General features: G+C 41.4%; 1 protein-coding gene across 1 annotated transcript; it reads right to left on the bottom strand.

Moving 5' to 3' along the window:
• Positions 1 to 7,469: 7,469 nt before the first annotated feature.
• Positions 7,470 to 13,612, bottom strand: SMG8 (SMG8 nonsense mediated mRNA decay factor). The gene is made up of 4 exons (XM_080680094.1): positions 11,824 to 13,612; positions 11,338 to 11,483; positions 10,226 to 11,098; positions 7,470 to 8,582 (listed from the first exon to the last, which is right to left on the bottom strand). Exons 1-4 carry the CDS (start codon positions 13,580 to 13,582, stop codon positions 8,385 to 8,387), a joined length of 2,976 nt encoding a protein of 991 aa, XP_080536220.1. The 5' UTR covers positions 13,583 to 13,612; the 3' UTR covers positions 7,470 to 8,384.
• Between the last annotated feature and the right edge of the window lie 2,847 nt (positions 13,613 to 16,459).

Consider the following 16,459-nt stretch of genomic DNA (forward strand, 5'->3'; position numbering starts at 1 on the left):
CCACCAAAAAATAATTTTTCAAAAGGAAAGTAAAATATTGAAAGAGCCAAGTGTCAACCTCTAATGTATTTGTGACTGTGACCTCTGTTGCTCTTCCTTTTTTAAAAGATATACTTTTATTGATTTCAGAGAGGAAGAGAGAGGTAGAGAGAGATAGAAACATCAATGAGAGAGAATCATTGATCGGCTGCCTACTGGGTAAGCATGCAACCCAGGCATGTGCCCTTGACTGGAATCTAACCTGGGACCTTTCAGTCTGCAGGCCGACGCTCTATCCACCGAGCCAAGCCAGCTAGGGCTCTTCTGCTCTTTCTTATATATAGGGAGCAGCTATAGGGTCAAGTTTCAGAATGGCCTGTGGCAGAGCCACATACAAGTCCCAGCTTGGAGGGCAGAGCCCTCCTAGCACAATTAAGCTTGACCTTATAGTCCTCCCTTGTTCCTAGGTAGCTAATGGGCTGTGGGAGGTGCAGCAAGTGCTGCCAAAACAAGGCCTGAGTAAGGAAATAGATTTGAAACTTGCAAGAACATTGTAAACATGTTGACCACTCCCCTTGCTTTGCTTTGTGTGATCTGACTATAAAATAAAGCTTCAGCTTACAGGCTGGGTCATTGTTTCCTTATCCAGGCAGTGATCCACCTGGTCACAACAGTATTCTTTCGTCTGTCTTCTTAAATCCTTCACCGCCCCTCCTTAGGTTCACCCCTGGCTGTGCTGGACGCAGTTCACTTATACATCATTCCATTCTTTGTAAAGGCAATGTAACCTGACTGTCTCATAATATTCAGGGAATGGTGGTGACTGCAGTTGAATTTTCTTCTTTAAACTGAAGAACTGAAGATAGCCTTTTACTATAGGTAAGCATGGGAGAGGAGATTGGAGATACACTGGGAAGGATTGCTGGTATCCTGTAACATGCAGGTAAGAACTATACATAAATTATCATGTAATTTTTAAAAACATGTAATAAGTGCTAGAAAAAATACATTTTTTATAAAGGTCATGAATTTAGTAGGAACAGTGTTAGTCCTAGTTTTTATTTTATTTTTTATTATTATTTTTTTAAATATGTTTTATTGATTTTTTACAGAGAGGAAGGAAGAGGGATAGAGAGCTAGAAACATCGATGAGAGAGAAACATCGATCAGCTGCCTCCTGCACACCTCCCACTGGGGATGTGCCCGCAACCAAGTTACGTGCCCTTGACCGGAATCGAACCTGGGACCTTTCAGTCCGCAGGCCGACGCTCTATCCACTGAGCCAAACCGGTTTTGGCCCTAGTTTTTAAATATATTTTGATTATTGATTTCAGAGAAAGGAAGGAAGAGGAAGAGATAGAAACATTAATGATAAGAGAAAATCATTGATTGGCTGTCTCCTGCATGCCCCCTACTGGGTATCAAGCCCACAACCTAGGCATGTGCCCTTGACCGAAATCAAACCCGGGACCCTTCAATCCACAGGCTGACGCTCTATCCATTGAGCCAAACCAGCTAGGGCAGTCCTAGTTTTTAAAAATTTTTTATTGCATGTTAATATTAAATTATATTTTTTTGCTTTCAAAAATCCCTATATAATCCTATTTGTAATAAACATTAAATAGATCACATTTCATATATTATGAAATGATCTTTGTCCCCCTTAACCCTAATTAACAGTGTAAATACATAAAACAGAAAGTGTGAGCCATTATATACTCTGATTTATAACTACTCTACATTAGATTGAGTGTTTAAAGTTCTCTTTATGTCATGTACTCTGAATGCAAATCTTAAAGTCTTTGATGCTTTAGGGCAGCAATTTTCAACCAGTGTGCCACAAGAATTTTTAAGCATGCAATATCTGATTATTTAGTCAGGGGCACTGACCTCTTTTCCCATAGATTGTCAGATTTAAAAAATGACAGCCGCCAATACAACAATAGCCATCTGGTGATAATGAATCAAAATTATACCTATTTTTTTGTCAGGTTGACAAAAAACACATTTTTGTGTGTACTACAGAATTTTAGTAATTAATTTATGTGTGCCGTGAAATGAAAAGGGTGAAAATCACTAGGTTAGAGTATGGTTCAACTTTCTGGAGGGCAATTTAACAATATGTATTAAAATGTAAAATGTGTGTACCTCTTGACTCATCCCAGGCACACCAGTTTATTCTGTAAAGAAAATTTCACAAGTACTAATAAAAGATGTATGTGCCATGGTGTCCTACCATTGTTCAAAGAAGCCTTTCATTGGAAAGAACCTAGATATCAAACAATAAAAGACAGATTATGTAAATCATGATAAGGAAAAAGATGCAGCCATTAGTAATAGACTAATTTATTGACAGTAAAAATGTCTACTGCATATTATTAAATTTAAAAAGTAGATACAGAACAGGATGTATTCTATTATTGCAATTATGTAAATCTGAATACACTTATGTGCATAGAGATGTCTAGAAAGATATTTACTAAAATGTTGCAAATGCTTAGCATAGTACTAGCAGAACAGGGGAATTTCAGGTAACTTTTTTCTTAGTTTTAAAAAAATTCTTAAGCAATAACAGATATAATGACTATGTGTTAGTTTTATAAAAACAACAAAGTTATGTTAAAAAATAAAAGCAATGTTTTAAGTGGGATTATAAACCAGGTAGTCTTGGATTTACATTGAGAAAACAGCTAGGATAAAATGTAGGATAAAATTCACTCAAGACTCAAGTTACATATAACTTAGTTAGGTAAGCGAAATAATAATCAACTAATGTAATAGAATCCTCTAAAAGTGTTTGGAATAAAAAGGAACCAGGGAACTAATTTATACTTTAGAAAATTGTCTGATACCTATTCAAATAGAAAATTTTATTACTATATCTATGGGAAGGATTTTCAGTAGAGAAGGTTTGGGGAAAATATTTAAATTGTATTTAGAAGACAATTGGATCTGAGATGTCAGATACAAACAAGAAATAATAACTATCTATACTAATAAAAGGGTAATATGTTAATTAGACCGGACATCTTCCAGAAGTCCATCCAGACAAAGCTACAGTGGCTGCGAGGGCCGAGGGCCAGTGGCACAAGAGAGGGAGAAGAGCCGCCCGCCCCACGGTCCTGTGCACCAGTGCCTGTGACCCAGGTGAAGCTGCCCGCCCATGGTCCCCTGTGGCTGCGGCCAGGCCAGGTGAAGCCGGCCCGGGTCCGAGGTATCTGTGGCCAGCCAGAGGAGGGAATCCTGGGTCCTGGGTGCGGGGCCAAGTCAGAGGCCGTTAGGGGCAATCAGGAAGGCAGGCAGAGGCGATTAGGGGTGATAAGGCAGGCAGAGGTGGTTAGGGGAGAAGCAGGCAGAGGGGTTAGGGGTGATTAGGCAGGCAGGCAGAGGGGTTAGGGGTGATTAGGCAGGCAGGCAGGCGAGTGGTTAGGAGCCAGCGGTCCTGGATTGCAAGTGGTGCAGTCGGACATCCCCCAAGGGGTCCCGGATTAGAGAGGGTGCAGGCCAGGCTGAGGGACCCCTCCCCCGTGCACAAATTTTGTGCACCAGGCCTCTATTCCTATATAATAAATGCCCAGTGACTGAATGGCGGAACAACCAGACTGACCAGAATGACTGGTCTACCAGTCCCTATGATACGCACTGAACCCCAGGGGCAGACGCTCAACGCAGGAGCTGCTCCGTGGTGGTCAGTGCGCTACCACAGTGGGAGCGCTGCTTGGCTAACTGGGATGAGTGGCTGATCCTGCTGCGAACCCTGGGCCAACGGGGAGGAACCTGGGCTGTAATCATAGCCTCCTCACCCCAGGCTCCTTCTTGCTCCCTGCCACCTCCTCCAGATGCCCGCAGGCTGTGTGGCAGACCCTGGAGGCTGGGAGGCGCTGGGAGGCGGGTTCCGCCGCAGGAGGCCTACTCTGCTGCCTCTCGGTGCTATTGTCCCTGGGCATGCCCCAACTGGGTCCCCTGGAGAGGTGAGTGCTCTGGCTCCACAGAAGATGCCGGACCAGGGAGCAGCTGCTCTGAGGGTGAGTCCACGATGAGCAGTGCTCCCACAGCGGGCCATGCCCCCCACCAGTGCATGAATCCCATGCACTGGGCCTCTAGTCCCTTATGTTTATAAAACAATTTAGAGCTTGTAAAGGATTTCAATTAATATGATCTTTAAGCGTTTGAATCACAGTTATCCTTTGAGCTAGGTAAAGACATTAATATCCCTATTTTACTGATCAATAAGCCTAAGCGTTACCTGGAACCTAATGTTAGGAGATGCAGTAAACTATTTTCCCAAGACATGAATCCAGTGAGCCGCTGTGGTAACTAAGGCCAATAAACATTATTGAGTAATGAAAAATAAACATAAACAGAGTATTAGCTGGCCTTTGTGAAAAGTATGCTGTGTTACAAAAACTGAATGCAGTTCTACTTGCCACATCTTAGCACAGGCTCCAAGTTGTGGGATACAGAACAGAAAAAGGGCAATTAAATTGCCAAGGGATTTGACAAGCTGCTTAATTTGAAGCATAAGCAAACTAACAAAAGCTAAACCCAGAAGAGAAAGGGAAAGACAGAGAGAAACATCAATGTGAGAGAAACACACATCGTGCCTCCTGGATCAGCCCTGACCAGGACCTGAGCCGGGGAGGACCCTGCAACCAAGAGAGGAAAGGAGAGGGACAGAGAGCCAGAAACATCGATGAGAGCGAAAAATCGATTCAGCCGCCTCCTGCACACTCCCTACTGGGGATGTGCCCACAACCAAGACCTACTGAAAGCACCTTGTTCAGCAAGACGGTGACAACTTAAAAAGTTTAAAAAGCAGTCTCAGGGTCTCCCAGGTCTCTCGCTGACCAGCTCTTCTCCAAGGTGACCCTCCAGGGGAGGTTTGGAGACTATCCCAGGGAGGCAGCGGCAGTGACAGATACAATGACATGTTTCTGGGCCTTTATCTACAAAATCTCCAAATTGTTGCTGGGAAAGACAAAGACAGTAAAAGTTCCTCGGCCTGATGTGGGTTGTGGCAGCCGGTATGCAGGGGTCTGCTGGCTGGAGGAGGAGCCCCCCACGTCTCATCACTATGGGGGCGTTCCTGAGCCTTGGCCCCTGTGGGACGGGGTTCCAGGCCAGGACATTGGAAGCAGGTGCAGCCACAGCCCAAATGCTGCCTGGAGCCAGCGGGGAGCTGCCCCTGGAGCCGGAAGGAGCAAGCAGAGGTGGGAGTGGTGGTGAAGGCCTGGTCCGGAGCCTCAGCAGCAAAACCAGACGTGACGACGCCCGGACCGGAGTAAGGCTGGGAGGGCACCAGCAGGATTGAGTTTGTAATAATTCTTTTAAATTCTTCCTGAAAATACCTGCTTTAACCTTTAGGAATCAGAATAACAATAGTTGCGATGTGAAAAACATTTTTAGAGACGAATTTGGTTCACATGTACACACAGTGGTGGCCAAGGCATTCTCGTGTCTGACGTGGCTGTGGCCATGGCCGTGAAGAGGAAAGCAAGCACGCTGCCCTCGGAAGCGCCTGCTGGGTCTCCTGCTGCCGTGTGTGCCTCTGAACCTGCTTTTATGCTTTTGGCATAATAATGCTTTAATTTTTTAATAATGTTTCACTTTATGGAGTTGATTGGCATTGACCATAAGCTATAAATAAAAGAAATAAATATGTGAAATAAAAAAAAAAGCGCTAAACCCAGTTTAAAAGACCACAGGAAGATATAAGAGGAAAGGTACCAACCAAGTCTACAAAACTGCTATGCCATGGGTGCTTACCACACGAGTGGCATGCACTAGGTACTGTTTACCTGATGACAAAAACTAAGACTAAACCTAACCAAGACTTATTCACCACATCACAAACTATTAGAATATGAGTCTCTCTTTAAAATGAATTTAAAATAATTATTATCAAGAATTTATGTGCCCCTCTATTAGGAGCTTTACATATACTTCTTTAATCCTCACAACCACCCCTCTGATACACAGGAATTATTAACATTTTAGAAAAACTAACACTCAATAATTAAGTTAATTGTCCAATTTTTTTAAATGGTAGTTTGTTTTTTTGCTTCGCTCTATTACAGTACAGTTTTATACAGGAGAAAATATAAAATAAGAAGGAATATAGGAATGTAAAGATAGTTTTAAAGATTCAGTCTTGCCCTGACTGGTTTGGCTCAGTGGATAGAGCATCAGCCTGAGGCCTGAAGGGTCCCGGGTTCGATTCCAGTCAAGGGCATGTAACTTGGTTGCGGGCTCATCCCCAATAGGAGGTGTGTAGGAGGCAGCTGATTGATGTTTCTCTCTCATCGATGTTTCTAACTTTCTATCCCTCTCCCTTCCTCTCTGTAAAAAATCAATAAAATATATTTTAAAACAAAGATTCAGTCTTAAGAGAAACTAAGATGTTTTGGGTGTATCACACCTAATTTTTTCTGACATTCAAAACTCACCCATTCATATATCTTAAGACCAGAGTTAAAATATTCAGTTGAAGGAATTGACATGCAGTTTCATTCTTATATTTTCTAATAAGGCAGAACATAGCTTTGAAATCAGTCCTCAATTTAAATTCTAACTTTGCTACTCTCTAGCTATGTGATCTTGAACAGATTATTTACCACTTCAATGTTTAATTTCCTGATCTATAAAATAAGGATAACATTTTGCTCTGTTTTGAGAATTAGAGGCAATGTATACAAAATACTTAGTAAAGTATCTAACACATCTACTTAGTAGATTTGCATGAAGTAGTTATTATTATTGTGTGCCATTCAATAAAGAGTAGTTACCGTAATCTTTATAAATCAGGCTTCCCTAATCCAATTTTTCAACTTTTGTTTTCTGTTCCTTGGAATTCTTCCTTTTTTCTTTCTTTTCCTTCTTTCTTTCCAAAGATACAGATTCACTGTTTGAGTACTAAAGGGAACCGAACTTTAAATAAACCAACAGGAGCCACGGTTGGTTTGGTTCAGTGGATAGAGTGTCAGTCTGTGGACTGAAAGGTCCCAGGTTTGATTCCGGTCAAGGGCACATGCCCGGGTTGCAGGCTCAATTGCCAGTGGGAGGCGTGCAGGAGGCAGTCGATCAATGAATCTCTTTCATCATTGATGTTTCTATCTCTCTCCCTCTCCCTTCATCTCTGAAATCAATAAAAATATATTTTAAAAAATAAAGTAAAAAAAAACACTTCATAAAAAAAATAAACCAACAGGAAAAGCCATTTTTAAAAGTTAGAATAATGCAATTTATTTTACAAAAAGATTTATCATATTAGTCCTATAAATAGTAAGCACTCCATGCCATGGCCAGATAGCTCAGTTGATTAGAACATTATCCAGATACACCAAGGTTGGAGTCTGGGTGCATAGGGGAGGCAATTGATCACTTTTCTCTCTCTCTCCCCCTTTCTCTCTCTCTAAAATCAATAAAAACGTATCATTGGGTGAGGATTAAAAAAAAAAGAATACAGTGTGTTAATATTTTGTGGTTTTTTTAAAAAATCTTTATTGTTGAAAGTATTACATATGTCCCCTTCCCCCCCCCCATTAACCCCCTCCAGCCTGCCCCCACCTTCACTATCTATAGTCTGTGTCCATGGGTTATGCATATATGCATACAAGTTCTTTGGTTGATCACCTCCCTCTCATCCATCTTCCCCTGCCTTCCCTCTGAGAGTGTGTCAATATTTTGAATTAAAAAGCTTTAGCTCAGATAGCATTCATTTACAATATGGTACTTCATCAGTCCAAGAATAAAATGGTAAGAAAAAAAGAATCATTGTGTAATTACACAGTCATTGTGTAATTATGAAGCAAATTTAACTCGGGTAAAAGAACTGTGAACCAAACAACAGGGCTTGTTTTGAAGATAATTTCAGCAGCAGCATCTTAAGAAAAATCCCAGTTAAAACACAATTTTAGCAAAACAAAGTTTTGGCTCAACGTGATTATGCAACATTCAGTTTTAATAGAAACATACTTAATTATGGGCAGTGAAACAGAAACAAGAGAAAACAGAAGTATCAACCACATTTTTAAAATTCTTTTCTAGAATGACCAATGTTTATTAGGAAGTTGTAGCCTCACTGACAATAAATATCAACAATATCAGGAAATAGAACAATTATTGTCCAAATACTGATCTTCTGTAACCAAAACACATTTTTGGGTTCAAGAAAACACAATACACACATACCAAATAAAACACACCATATTAGAATCATCATTGATGTTTCAGAAACATCTGAAAATAAATGCCTAAATAAACAATAGGTTTGTAAGTAATAGTACACTCCAATATTTCATTGTTTAAGCTCAAATATTATCCTGCTTTTCTACAGATTTTAACTTCAAGTTCTGCCTCTGAACAAAAACTAGCTGAATTATAGAACTGAACTGGCTGGAACACACTTATTGTGTTACTGCTTTAAGAACCCCACGGAGAACCTTGTAACTCATTAATTGCACGTTTTCTTTTGGAGGGAAACAAGGTCCTCTCTCTGTCACATATGCATAAGGAAATCTCAAAACCCAGAGGCCATCTGGTGGGAGAGTGATTTCTTGTTTTTCTGGGTAGAATACTGGACATGGTGGTGGGCCTGGTTGAACCTGAAAAACACAGGTAATATAATTATTTTTACATTTTTCAATAAGAAACATCTGAAAATAAATGCCTAAATAAACAATAGGTTTGTAAGTAATAGTACACTCCAATATTTCATTGTTTAAGCTCAAATATTATCCTGCTTTTCTACAGATTTTAACTTCAAGTTCTGCCTCTGAACCAATCGATGTGACTTGATGGCATGAACTGATGAACACACATTTAAACATTTTTTTAAAATGTTGTTTGTTTGTTTTGTTTTTGTTAATCCTCACTGAGGATATTTTTCCCATTGATTTTTAGAGAGAGTGGAAGGGAGAGATAGAGATAGAGAGAAGCATCGATGTGAGAGACATCCCAATTGTTTGCTTCCTGCCCACACCCTGACCAGCACTGGGGATTGAGCCGGAAACTCAGGTATGTGCCCTTTACAGAATCGAACCCGAGACCCTTCAGTCTGTAGGCTGATGCTCTAGCCACTGAGCAAAACTGGATAGGGCTGTTTTTATTGATTTTAGAGAGAGAGGAAGGGAGAGCGAGAGAGAAATAGAATCATTGGTATAAGAGAAACATTGATCAGCACACTAACTGGGAATCGAGCCCCAACCTGGACATGTGCCTGACTGGGAATCAAACTGGTGACCTTTTGGTGCACAGAACAATGCTCTACCAACTGAGCCATGCCGGCCGGCCTGGGCAAAAGTATCTAAATTAAGTCCTGGTTAATGAAATAATTACTTTGACATTATCCTGTACTTTTTAAAAACAATCAAAACAGCCCTGGCCATTTGGCTCAGTGGATAGACTGTTGGCCTGAAGATTGAAGGGTTCCAGGTTCAATTCCAATCAAGGGCACGTGCCCAGGTTGTGGGCTCCATCCCCAGTAGGAGGCATGCAGGAGGCAGCCAATCAATGATTCTCTCTTATCATGTTTCTATCTCTCCCTCTCCCTTTCTCTCTGAAATCAATAAAAATATATTTAAAAGAGAAAAAAATATATATCCTCAGGTGAAGATTAAAAAAAAATTATTGATTGATTTTAGACAGAGAGGGATAAAGAAATGTTGATTTGTTTTTCTACCTATTTATGCATTCATTGGTTGTTTCTTGTATGTGTCCTGACTGAAGATCAAACGTGCAAACTTTGGTATATTGGGATGATGCTCTAACCAGCTAAGCTACCCAGCCAAGGCCTGATGCTTGCTTTGATTGTTTCTGAAATACGTATTTATTTCAGAGAGAAAGGGAGAGGGAGAGATAGAAACATCATTGATGAGAGAGAATCATTGATCAGCTGCCTCCTGCTTGCCCCCTACTGGAGTTCAAGCCTGCAACCTGGGCATGTGCCCTTGAATGCAATCGAACCCAAAACCCTTCAGTCTGCAGGCCAATGCTCTATCCACTGAGCCAAACCAGCTAGGGCTGAGGGTATGTTTTTACGGATTTTAGAGAGAGGAAGAAAGAGAGAGAGAAACGTTGATACAGTATGTGTCTTGAGTGGGAATCAAACCTGCAATCTTTTGATGTACCAAGGATGATGCTCCAACCAACAGAGCCACCCAGCTAGAGCTCAATAAATAAAGTTAAAAACCAAAAAATAAGCATCAGCATTTTTTTTTTTTTCTGAAGACAGAGTTGTATTTCTTACCTGAGGCATTAGTATTATCTGCAAAGGAGCATCAGGAACCACAACAAAAAGCCTCATAAGTTGAGCATAATGTGGTTTTAGTCCTCTACCCTGAGATGATGACAGAATATACAAGGGCATATCACTATTCAGGGCTTTTAAAGCTGATTCCTTTGGTCCACTTCCCAGTACTTTCATCACTTTGTCAGGTCCTGAGCACATAAACCTCCGACCTCGAGAGTCTTCATATTCAAAGCCCACAAATGCGCGAGCTATGTCATCTCGCCGTCTTCCTCTTCCCATTACAACTGCACTCCTCTTTCCAGGAATAGCTTTATTTGGAGCAGGCCAAGAATTTGTGTCCAAGTCTCCTTCATCTTCAGCTCTGGTCCTGATGACAATGTCCCAAGGCATAAGATAGTTTGTTCCAGGAATGAAGCCCTGTTGATCCAAACCTGTATGAAAGTTGTAAGACTTAGCAGGGCCTAGTTTAACCAAAGACCAGCTTGAGAATTTGGGTAGGAGACCTTTAGGGCAATTTGAATGCAGCATGCCTGGGAGATACTCAACTGTGGATGCCTGTCGATCAATCAAGTTTGGTCTCTTCTCAGTTTTAACTTCTCCTTGACCATGGACTTCTGGATTATCTCCTCCTGCTTGTGGATCAGCTGGATAGGTACCTAAACTATCTGTGGATTGGCCTAAACTCAAAGCTAAACTCAGGCTTGTGCTCTCTCCTTGGGTTTGAGGTTCTTTTTCTTTAAGTTTATCAGCATCTGTATCTGGAGGGGCAGGAGAAGATTCATTTTTGGCAGGAGCAGGATCTGGAGTACTTGGTTCAAATATTGGAAAATTAATATGATCCAATTTTCCACAACATTTTTCTTCTAGAAGCTATAAAGAGGAAAGAAAAAACAAAAAATCCTGTGAATTTTTCATTTAAAATAAGTCTTCACTCTAAAAAGCGTGATCAACAATTAATGAGTAAGCAAGTACTTTCCCTTGTCTACATCTCACTATAGTCACATTTACTTTTCTAGTTATTTTACTTCTGAAAATATGTATTTTTATTCAGTTGGTAGTGAATAAAAAGAAAGCAAGACAAAGAAACAAGAAAAAAATCCAGAGTCTACCTGATAAAAGTCATAGTTAGCTGCCTTGATATCAAAAGGATCATCTCGAGGTGCTTGTTTCCTTCCACAGTTACAGGCCCCAGTGGATCGAGCTCTGCTATTGTGATATAGCACAGGAGGATTTCTATCAGCCTCTGGTTTTTCTCCTAAAAAATATAAGCGTCACTATTAATTTGATACACACAGAAAGCAGAATCAAATTTATTTTGCCTTCTATAACATCTAACCCCAAAAATGTTAATATGAGATTTTGTATTATTTAACACTTCTCATTTACTAATCTCCTAGAATTCATTTTCTAAATAAAAGAATTAGCAGTCATAGCTGATTATTTTTTTACAGAAGGAAAGAAAAAATACAATGTGCCTACATTTCTGTAGGGTTCTTTTTAAAAATATCAATACACAGTGAACAAACACTCTTAAAACCAGAATAAAAAGACAGCTCAAAGTTTTGATTTCACAATGCTGAGAAAACTTTATCTACCTGATTTAGGTAATGAGTGAAATTTATGTACACAGTGTTGATCAGTTAAACTCCTCTCTTCACAGAGCTGATGGCCATTGCTCCAAAACTTGTAGCAGTCCTCATGTAACTGCATGGCATATTTGTGAAAGGCTGGGCCCCTAGCATGTTGACTGTACACTCGCAGAGCCTGGGCCAGTTGATTCTTATGGACAGTCATTGTGTAATTATGAGGCAAATTTGACTGATAAGCACTATGGGCCATGGGTAAAGCTTTTTGGCACCGGTTTTCTGAGAATTTGGTGTCAATATCCAAAAACCCTTCCAAGATTTTAATACTGCTTAAAATCTTAGATGTTAGCTCCCCAGTGGGAGACCCCAGATCCTCCTCTTTTCCATCAATAGCTACTTCATACAGTTTTGAAGCTGCTGAGATCCACTTCTGGTAAGTGGGAAGTTCAAAATGAGAAGGTTGTGGGTTCCTGCCCACACTGTCGTCAAAACCTTTCTTGCTTAAGACTAGCTCCACATGCTGCCACAGAAATTCCCGAAGAGTGAAATCCACTAGCTGCCCTGAAGAACTGGAACTGCTGCTATCGACGTGGAAAGAAAGTTGTTGGCGGATGTGTTGCCTCATCACCTGGTATCGCCTGGGACCAGAAAGGGGTGCAGGCACCAGCAAAGATTCAGGATCCTTCACAGTACAATGACTCCTAAGTTGGTCCAGCAACATGCCTACTGGGTCCTCCTCCTGGCTTCCTGGAACTATGTACACAAAAGCTTGGTTGGCAGGCACAGTAAAGAGGCAGTTGATACTCTGGTTAGTCAAGACACGACTCTTCCGAAAGATTCTATAAATCTGGTCCTCCAGGGCATGTTGCAGTCTCCTTTTGGGAGAATGCTTCTTGGGTTTGTCTGGATGCGCTGGGTCTTGGTTCCGAGGGGGTTCCACTTTGAGGGCTCCATTGAGTTGAAATAGGAAAAGAAGTCTAGGTGGGCAAGGTCGGCAGTTTAGTTTCCAGTCTTTGCCAACTGGACAATCCTTAATGGCTGTTTTGAGGAGGGGCAGTACTTTCTGTCTTAGTCCATCCAGGGCTCTGAATACTCGATCATAAGTGATGTCAAAGGAACAAGTGGGATGGACCAAAAGCAGGATATGACAGACGGAGAAAAGGTAAAGGAGACTGAGGCACTGCAGTTTTTCTTGATGTTTCCAGAACTCGTGTGCTTCTGCATGAGGTAAAGAGAGGCCACCTCCAGCTTCCCCACTCTGAAGGGCCCGACAGGCCCGCAGAAGCTGGGAATTGTCACAGATGGAAGTGAGAAGAAGATAGAGAACTTTGCTTTCCTGGTTGTAATAGGCCTGCAGAAGGCTGTAGTCCTGAGAGCCTGGCCCAGTTTGGTTACCTTCCGCGGCAGCTACACCTCCCCGAACTGGATCCGCGGCCCCAGCCCCAGGGTCGCCCGCTCCACCAGCCTCCCCGGCGGCGACAGTCTCGGTGCTGGTTCCAGGCCCTGGGTCCCCAGGATCTTGGTGGCGAAAAAGGGGAAAGACCTGTCGGTCGCACACCGTGTTCACGAGTGAGAACTTCTCGGAATTCAGTCGCAGAGCCGTCTTGCCAAAGATTCCCACCACGCAGATCTCATCCTCTCGCCAAGGAGGCTCCGGTCCGCTCGCCGCGCTCCCTCCGCCCTCTGGAGGGGACCCCTCCGTACTTTCAGGGCTGTTCCATGCTGAAGCTCCCATTAGAAGCTCTCGCAAGCTGACAGGACCGGCCATGGTGCTGAGACTTCTCTCCAGTCCTTCCGGTCCGCCGGGTAAACTCAACCGACCTTCGTCCTGTTTTGAAATCCCTCCTCCGCTTCTTCAGTTCCTGCTGTCCTCTCACTTTAGGTTCCGCCGCTCGCACCTCCTCTCCTAGTTTTTCTCCAAGGTTTTCCCTAGTCCTGCAAAATAGCGATTTAAGATTTTCCTCAACCCGATACTGTAGGAATTGAGATATCATATAAACAAGACAATCAGAAGCAATTAGTTTGCATTTCAAGATATATAATAACACTGCAAAAGTAGAGTGCCAATGCCCCAGCCAGTTTGGTTCAGTGGATAGAGCGTCGGCCCGCAGACTTCGGTCCCCAGTTCGATTCCGGTCAAAGGGCACGAACCTCATACCTCGGTTGCAGGCTCCATCCCCAGCCCCTGTCGGGGTGCGTGGGGGAGGCAACCAATAGATGTGTCTCTAACATCGATGTTTCTCTCTCTGTCTCTCCCCCTCCCATTTTCTCTAAAATTAATCAGTGGGGAAAAACAATATCCTCACGCGAGGATTAACAGGAATTATCTCATTTATATGTAATCTTATAAATGGAATTTTAAAAAGAAAAAGAAAAACACCTAACAGTAGAAACAACAGATTGGGGGGCGGGAGGGCAGGAGGTGGGTGAAGGTGATCAGAAAGTACATACTTAAGCATTATAAGATAAAAAGTTCTGGGGATGTAATTACAGCATAGTGACTATAGATGATAGTATTGTACTACATATTTGAAAGTTGCTAAGGGAGAAAAGAAAAAAAGGAAGTTGCTAAGGGAGTACATCTTAAAAATTATCATTGCAAGGAAAAAATTGTAACTATATGAGGTAATGATGTTAACTAGATTTACTGTGGAAATAATTTTGCAATATATACATATATCAAATAATTATGTTGGATGCCTTAAACTAATAATATTGTATGTTAGTTGTATCTCAATAAAATGGTGGGGAAGAATTGCCTCATTTAATCCTCAAAGGAAGGGTGGGACCCTAAGTTGTGGTGGGTGGTTTTGGTGTTTTTAATATATTAAGCTATATTTGGCTTCCAGTAATTCTTCTCAACCAACTCTTACTAACAAGATTTTAGAAAGGAGCAATGGTGGGTTTTTAAAATTTATTTTAAATTCTTTTTCTACTTGTTCCCTCCCTTCTATATGTCCAGATCCTATTTTCCTTTGAAAAGCCAACTAAAATGAAAACATCTACATGTTCATCCACATAAATTACATTGTGGTCCTCAACATGGAGATTATTTGCTATGTTTAGTAAGTGACTTTGCTGACATATTATTTTAACAATTCTTTGACTTATAAATACAGGAAAAATAGTGTATATTAACCTCATACATTGTATAGATTTCCCAAGTAAGCAAAATGTTGAAAACCAAATAGAGAAGACTCTCTTGAAGAAAACAGGAGAAACAACAACTGTTACACTTTGCTGAAGGGACCACAGATTGGTACAATCACTTGGAAAGCCAGTTTGACAATATCTAGAAAATAGGCACTTTGTAACCTAGCAGTTTCATAATAGCCCAAAACTAGAAACAACACTGATGCTCATTAACAATAGAATGGATAACCATATTCACACATCAAAAATGGTTGAATCCTTTTCTTTTAATCCTCACCCAAGGATATTTTTCCATTGATTTCTGGAGTAGAAGAGAGAGGGAAAGAGAGAAATATCGATGTGATCCATTGGTTGCCTCCTGGAGGAGCCCTGACCAAGGCCTGGGCCGGGTACATGCCCTTAACCAGAATCGAACCTGGGACCCTTCGGTCCGCAGGCCAATGCTCTATCCACTGAGCCAAACCAGCTGCAGGGGTGGGCAAACTTTTTGACTCGAGGGCCACAATGGGTTCTTAAACTGGACCGGAGGGCCGGAACAAAAGCATGGATGGAGTGTTTGTGTGAACTAATATAAATTCAAAGTAAAGGAGTGGAGGGGAGAGCAAGAGAACCGGATAGAACAGCCGGATCCGGCCCGCGGGCCGTAGTTTGCCCACGGCTGATAGGGCAAACTGGTTGAATCTTAAAAAAATAAATGTTGATTAAAAGAAGACAGAAGAGCCTTGGCTGGTGTGATCAGTGGTTAGAGCGAGGGGGGTCATGGTTTTGATTCCCAGTCCAGGGCATGTTCCTGGGTTACAGATTCAATCCCTAGTGCCATGTAGGAGGCAACCAATCCATGTGTTTCTCTAACATCAATATTTCTCTCTTTCTTTCCCTCCCTTCCACTCTCTAAAAAAATCAATGGGGAATGCTTGCTTTGGCAGCACATATACTAAAATTAGAACGATACAGAGATTAGCATGGCCCCTCCGCAAGGATGACACGCAAATTTGTGAAACATTCCATATTTTAAATAATAAATCAATGGGGGAAAATCCTCTGATTGAGGATAAATGAAAGAAGACAGAAGAATACATAATGTTTGATTTTATTTACATAAGAGTTCAGAAGCAAGCAAAATAAACCATAGCATGTAGGGAGGCATTCTTAAAAGGACTAAACAAGAGATAGTTATTGTAACAAGCATACCAGTAATTAGGTTTAGAGGAAAGGGGTTATAATATGGGAGGGGGACATTCAGGGCTTCTAAAGACATAATGTCTCCTTCTTGGTTAGATGAGTGTTTGCTTTATGAATTGTTAATGTACTTATTTATGTTTTATGTACCTTTCTCTATGTGCTATGGTTCTGGTGAAAACATTGAAAAAGAAAAACTAAAGGCTCTTTTATTGCTCTTTATTTAAAAACATAACCAGATGTACCATGTAGTAGTTTATAGTCTCTGGTTGTCATTTAGTCTCAAAATAAACATTGGGAACATATGATCAGC

The sequence above is a fragment of the Plecotus auritus genome (assembly GCF_963455305.1).
Source record: "Plecotus auritus genome assembly, chromosome: 7".
Lineage (NCBI taxonomy): Eukaryota > Metazoa > Chordata > Mammalia > Chiroptera > Vespertilionidae > Plecotus > Plecotus auritus.

Coding starts and splice junctions, on each gene's coding strand:
- SMG8 (XM_080680094.1), bottom strand. CDS start 13,582: ATGGCCGGTCCTGTCAGCTTGCGAGAGCTTCTAATGGGAGCTTCAGCA. Junction 11,484..11,823: donor TCACTCATTACCTAAATCAG/GTAGATAAAGTT, acceptor TATATTTTTTAG/GAGAAAAACCAGAGGCTGAT. Junction 11,099..11,337: donor CTAACTATGACTTTTATCAG/GTAGACTCTGGA, acceptor TCCTCTTTATAG/CTTCTAGAAGAAAAATGTTG.